Source organism: Mytilus edulis, chromosome 13 (assembly GCF_963676685.1).
Source record: "Mytilus edulis chromosome 13, xbMytEdul2.2, whole genome shotgun sequence".
Taxonomy (NCBI): Eukaryota; Metazoa; Mollusca; class Bivalvia; order Mytilida; family Mytilidae; genus Mytilus; species Mytilus edulis.
In genome coordinates this window covers 20,987,637-20,994,847 of record NC_092356.1, presented here as the reverse complement: position 1 = coordinate 20,994,847, position 7,211 = coordinate 20,987,637, and the positions used below count along the sequence as shown (strand labels likewise).

General features: G+C 32.6%; 1 protein-coding gene across 1 annotated transcript in view; it reads left to right on the top strand.

Moving 5' to 3' along the window:
* The first annotated feature begins 558 nt into the window (after positions 1-558).
* Positions 559-7,211, top strand: part of LOC139500173 (sialin-like) — a 31,085-nt gene continuing 24,432 nt past the window's right edge. The window contains exons 1-6 of the mRNA XM_071288912.1: positions 559-582; positions 1,030-1,263; positions 1,643-1,730; positions 2,639-2,734; positions 3,510-3,640; positions 5,395-5,544. Of these exons, the coding sequence (XP_071145013.1) occupies positions 559-582; positions 1,030-1,263; positions 1,643-1,730; positions 2,639-2,734; positions 3,510-3,640; positions 5,395-5,544 (723 nt within the window). The remainder of the gene's footprint in view (positions 583-1,029; positions 1,264-1,642; positions 1,731-2,638; positions 2,735-3,509; positions 3,641-5,394; positions 5,545-7,211) is intronic.

Here is a 7,211-nt window from a genome sequence, read left to right as displayed (position 1 = left end):
AGAGAAGCTTATTCTCAACCGATATGAAATAAATATGCATTATCCGATACTGCGGTAAATATATATTATATCGAAAGTTTCGACGTCTTGCATTAGTGGGACATTATTTCAAAAAAGTCATTAAAATATAGATTAAGCAGTTCTGGTCTGATGAAACATGTATAAAAAGTGGTAGGAGATAAAACATGTTTAAATATCAAACAATAATCATATTCCTATATTTGTGTTTGGTTTTCTCTGATCCGTGGTTTTCTCAAGACATTCCGGTTTCCTCCATCAATAAAATCTGACCGCCATGAACTAGCCAGTAGTGCTGAAAGTAGAATTAATCACTAATCAGTCAATGAATCAATCATATTGCTTTTTTTGCTTTTTTTAGATATCCCATGTATCTGCTCTCAACGTTGGATACTTTCGTATTTTGTTTTTGTCGGCATCACGTTACAAAATGCTTTATGTTTCAACCTAAGCGTTGCCCTCGTATGTATGGTGAAAACTGGTAACATTTCATCGGAAATTCGTTTTAACAGGAGTTTCCCTGATCACTGCACGAACCATATGGATAGACAAATCTCTATTGAGGTAAATATTAACTTTATTGCTATATAGCGTGTGATTGTACACATATTTGTCATTTTCTGAAAATATATATTTAAACATATGCAATTTTTATTGCACATATATATATAATAACCATACATTGTCTCGAAGTGTGAATTTTATTTGTACATGGCTTATACACAAGTAAAATGCTTGGCAGATTGTTTTTGTGCTATTTTTTTGTACACGTATTATCCATTATTTTGTTTTTAAATGACAGGTTTTGACCAGTACAATGCAGTAGTAGTATTTAGTTGGCCAAAACTGTTCTTATTTATCCAAGTTTTATCAACCAAATTGTCCAGTATGATCCATTAATTGTATTTACGTTTTACAGTTAATATTTTTGTTTTCTTAAAGACAACACGTTTTAAGCAGTGGTAGTATGTAACTGTATGTCATTGGCTGAAACTCTTCTACCTTTTTCAGAATGCAGAATTTGATTGGGACAAATCGACTCAAGCAAAATTACTTTCCTCCTTTTTCTATGGGTTTATTTGCACCCAAATTATTGGAGGTTGGTTGTCAGATACATATGGTGGAAGACGAGTTTTTGGTGTGGCTTTGATCATAGCTGGTACTTGCTCACTTGTGACACCATTTTGTGCCAGAACATCTGTGAATGCAGTTTTTGTAGTACGTGTTATCTTGGGACTTTCTTCAGTGAGTACATACATAAATTGAAGGGTAATGTATTACTATGTTTGAACGTAACAAACATATTTTGATGCAGACTCCATTTAGAGGGGCAGATTTCATTTTTTTAAAGGTTGTATCATCATGAAAACATTTTTTTGAAAGTTAACACAGCAAAAGTGTACTAGAAATAAAAGGACGGTTGACAAAGAATATTAATGCTGGATTCCACTTTCTTTGCGAAGATTTTTGTAATGGGGATATGGAGTTTGATCAACTTCTGTTTCCTCTATTTATCTTTTTTTAATATGATATTTGTTATGTTAATTTTACATATCATTTTAATTGCATTCAATATTTCGTCTTCATTGTTTGAATAAGTACATTTAATTCATTTCATTCGCAGGGACTTGTTCTCCCTTCAGGAAACTCAATTATTGGTCGATGGGCACCTCTTCTGGAAAAGAGCAAACTGACGTCAATCGCATACTTAGGTAAGGAAAGTACACTACAGTCCATGTGAACTTTGTCATTTCCACGCGCCCACGGTGGACGTATGCATTGCGTGGACATATCGGTCCACGCCTGCACACGTGTCCACTTGGCCACGGTATGTCGTGTGCTTGGATGCTAAATACAACGTCTCCCCCGAGATTAACAAAAGTTTTGCTTTGTACATATTCAAGTATACTTTTATTGAAGTGTTTTTGGGGGTACACATCACACCTTTTAGTTGTAAATACCCAACGGATATTCATATTCCTACCACACTCACTCTTATACTTTTTGGCCTATTACATCCACGATGTTAAAACTATTGTTTATTTGTATTGCTGTCTTTTATAGTTATGCTGCTACCAATGGTACCTGGTGTTACGTAATCAGCAGAACAATTATGTTTGTCATTATTTTTTATGTTCTAGATTTTAAAAGATTTTTTTGTCTAAGGACAATTCTTTATTTCTGCACGAATAATTTACATATAGTATAGCATATACAAACAATAATTAAATTCAATATTATGAATTGATGATAATTTCTCAATGAAACAATTGTAATAAAAATATTTCATATAACCATAACAACTGAATTTAATCAACTGAGTTTAAAAATAAAAAATTCACAAAATCGGACATAAAATACAAATTTGGTGGATTTTTTAAAATGAGCTTTTATATGAATTACATGTCCAAAGTAGAACGTTTGAGTGGTAGATCACTTTTGACTATAGTATCGTTGATAAGTTTTTATAACTTTTATACATTTTCGAAATGTGTCTTATATTTTGATATTAATTTATTTGGCTATGCGTATATGATTTTCGTACGAATATTTATTGGAAAGAGTTGAGAATAGGAATTCTGATTTCAAGCCTTTAAATAATGAACAATTCTGTTTCCAGGAGTGCCATTTGGTATTGGTATATCATTTATAACATCTGGTTACCTTTGTAAGTATGGCTTTGACAATGGCTGGGGATCAATTTTTTACTTGACTGGTAAGTATTTATGAATAAGTATTCTATGTTTAAATTTTGCACTATTTTGTTATTCAAATCACATTTAGTGATGTTTAATTTGAAGACCAATATAATCATTTCGCACCAAAACACTCTGACCTATTGTTAATAAAACAAAAATCAAGACATTTTTCAATGTATCAAACACGGCACAACATTAAAATGAATATAAAACCGAATAGGCGCAAAATTCTTAGCATAGTCATAGCATGCAAAAGCAAAAACCACGGGCTACCGACAGTGTTTCTCCTTATATCAGTATTTATAATTCGTCTGCACGCGTGTTATAAGCAGGTGAACACAATTTTGAATAAATACATATATACATCGATATAGATTGGCGTTGCCATGGAGGAAATAAACATCGTTTTTTAACCTTTGAAAGTCATCAATAACCTAACGAATAAGCAAGGACATAATTCAATATCATTTTACGTGAGAAATATCTTTTGGTGCGAGAAATGGATAATGGAGACGTAAAAGAGGGGCAAAAGACACCAGTGGGGCAGTGAAACTCATAGATTGAAAATAAACAGACAACGCCAAGGCTAAAAAATAAAAGGACAAACGGACAAATAACAGTACACAAGAAACAACATAGAAAACTAAAGACTGAGGAACACGTATCCCATCAATAACTGCGGCAGATCTCAGGTGCTACGGAAAGGTAAGCAGAGATCCCCATGTGGCACCCGTCGTGTCACTCATATAAGGGAGGCACAATTTTGACAACACATTTTATGTATCATTTCAGGTGGATTTACAGTCGTATGGGCTATAGCATGGTTTTTGTGTGTACGAGATACACCAGACATAAATCAATGGATTTCAAAAGAAGAACTAAATTATATCAAATCAAACATACAATTTGACACAACCAAACGAGTAATATTTGTATTTGTCCTTATTTGTTCATTTCCAAACTTTTTTGTTTATCACTGTTTTATCATTTGATTTTGCCATTTGATAAGGGACTTTCCGTTTTGAATTTTCATCGGAGTTCAGTATTTCTGTGATTTTACTTTATTTTGCGTAGGGTTTTTACTTTGTGCAATGGCTTTGTCGGTTTTTCAACGCTTTATCCGTCTTGAACCTTCAACATTATCTTAAATCTATTAAGCTTAATACATATATAAGAACTGCTTACTTGGATTGAGGCTTTTTTGTTTGGACATCCTTCCTTTTTTTACTGAAGACGTTAAGGGATCACCACGTTCCAATTGCATATTTTAAATTAATAAGTTGTGTCGTCCGCCTTGTTATTATAAGTTTACAATAATTACATTTTATGTATAAAGATCAGACATAAATGAAATAGATCACACAAAGATTGCAGTCTAGACAAACAAGCACACATCCAAATCGTATTTGCAATCCAAGTTTTACGTGTTTTTAAAAGAGTGTTGTTCCTTACACAAAAGGTATTATAATTTTTAATTTTAATGGCAAACCTGATGTTTTCAAAGTTTTGCGGACACTATCATACATTTAGCTTTGATCGTTCCTGATTATGGTTAATTAGCCGTTTCATAATCTAATGTATTCTGGGTAATATTTTCAAAAATGTACACCAAAACGTCGTTATTGGTTGAAAATGTCCAAAAACAATGGAAATTCAACCTATGTCGTGACATTATTTTCATTTTGGGGTACGAAAAATAAAATTATCGATAGTCCTTTACATTCTGAAAAGGCGAATTAAGTACGTGATGTTTTCATTTCATCATGACTTGGTTGACTGTAATTGAATTTTTATAGCTGTTGACGATATTATATGTTACATTTTATGGTGGCAACAACTTCGTTATTATTTCTCCTTCTCTGTTGATGGCTATCTCTAAAAACACTTGATCATCGGCTTTTACCATGGAATGACATACATGGGAAAATGACTGTTGTTTACTGAGCATGGAGTTCTTCCACAAATATTGGTGGGATTTGGGAATGGTATTGTTCAATCTTTCGTTTTTTCTATAGAGTTGTGTAGACTGTTGATTGTTTTGTTATCCCGGCTTGTACGTTTTGCTGTTTATGGTATCGTACAATAATTACATCAGATGTATGCTTCATTATAATACGTTATTCTGATTGGCTAGCTGCAATATCGCGTTATCCCTTAATCAAATTCATTACACTATGAAATTTATAATTCATGATGACACGAGGTCCCCCAATAATAAAATGAACGGTACCAATTTTCTTGCACCAGATGCGCATTTCGACAATACATGTCTCTTCAGTGATGCTCGTGGCCAAAATATTTGAAATCCAAAGCTTATATAAAAGATGAAGAGCTATAATCCAAAAGGTCCAAAAAGTATAGCCAAATCCGTGAAAGGAATCAGAGCTTTGCATGAGGGAGATACATTCCTTAATTTATAATAATTTCTATCATTTTGTAACAACACAAAAAATCCGTATTTCAATAATTTAAAAATCGTGTTTTCATGATCCTAGCTCAAAACTGTAATTATAAGTATTGAATGTTTCTTTTCTTATCTTTATAGGGTTTTAAAAGCGTTATTGTCTTTTTTGTCATCAAATCTTGAAAACCCCTTAGTCAGAATGAATTGTTCTAAGAATAAAGCTATTTCTAAAAATAAGACGTTTTGATAACATAATTGTGTTTTTCATTTCAGACAGCTGTTGTTCCATGGTGTCAGATAGCGAAAAATCCTCCATTTCTTGCAATCCTTGCAGGTCGCTTTTGTGTTAATTGGGTATTATATGCGTTAGTTACAAGTATTCCAACTTTTATGAAGACAGTTTTAAGATATGATATACAAAGTGTGAGTATATATGAAAATTCTTCTTTTTTTAAATGTAACAGATAAATATATAAAAACGTTTCTGTGAATTGCATGCGTATTTCGGACCATTCTGCTTGTAAGTATTATCTATTTAACATTGGGCAATTCGACGATTAAGAATCTAATGCATTCTGGGTAATATTTGTAAAAGCTTACACCAAAACGTTGTGATTGGTTTAGAATGTTCTAAACAATGGAAATCCATCCAATGGCGTAACAATATTTTCATTTTGGTGTACGAACAATGAGATTATCTATAGTCCTTAGGATTCTAAAAAGACGAATACAGAGCAGGTTATACGGAAAATGCGGTCAAATTACAGCTTGTTTCCGGTTTAACTTAAAGTTTCAAGCATTTTATCAAAGACAGAATTTTCTTTCTGATTTTTTTTTCAATTTTTGTGACCAAAAGAAGGAAATTCTATATTTTTTGGGGAAATTATCGTCGGAATAATAAAACAAAATGGGCTCTGCCAAACATCAGAGCTACACTGATTCTTTATTTCTTACTTTCTTGATATGACCGTTTCAGTTCAAATTTGAATAACTGTTAAAATGAAATCATGCCACAATAATGGATTTAAACTCTTAAACTAATGGATATCCTGTTTTGAATTTTATTTCCACAGCACTGCATTGTTTTATCAAAGTATTTTGTTGAATTAAGAAAATAAAATCTCTGTCATATATACTACAGCTCAGGTGGATTTTTTTTGTCAACCCGCCCGAGTGGGAGAGGACACCGAGTGGGCAAAATTTCTAGCTTGTCCACACTGCTCACCCGTAAGAGTAGAATGCAATTTCTTTGTTGAATCGAAATACTTGCGAGTACAATCAATTATCAAAAGCAGATAATAATTAAGCATTTGTAATCAATATTCGTACAAAAAAAAGAGAATATAGCTAGAATAGGCACGGGTGGGGCGCCAACTGTGGGCAGGTGTAAAAATCAAAATCCACATGGGCTGTTGTGTAACTATGGTTTTTATTCCAGAATGACCGCGCTGAAGTACGTCCATTATTCATAGTTCATTATTCATTATTCAATAATGAATAATGAAATAGTTCACTATTCACTATTCAATATTGAAAAATGAATAATGAATAATGAAATGGTTTATGTTTCATTATTCAAATTGAAGCGGTGAATAGTGAAAAAAATATAAAAAAAATTGACTGTGACACTATAGCTATATTTTGATTCGAAATGACCATAACACGGTTTACGGATAACCTAAAAGCCACAATATGCATAAAAATGAGGAAATATAAAAAAGAAGATGTGGTATGATTGCCAATGAGACAAATATCCAGAAAGACCACAATGACACAGACATTAACAACTATAGCTCACCGTACAGCTTTCAACAATGAGCAAAGCCCATACCGCATAGTCAGCTATTAAAGGTTCCGCAACGAATATTAGAAGACCTAAATACCAAAATACGCGTGAAAAAAAAAGAAATAGCCAATTTTGAATAATGAAATGGATATTTTGAATAATGGAATGAACTGCGGCGACCCTTTAGCCCCTAATTATAGATAAACCTTATACCTCATTCGAAAGCTGATTACAAGAGGAACGAAATGTATATAGTCAATATGTTCCGCAACGAATATTAGAAGACCTAAATGCCAAAATACGC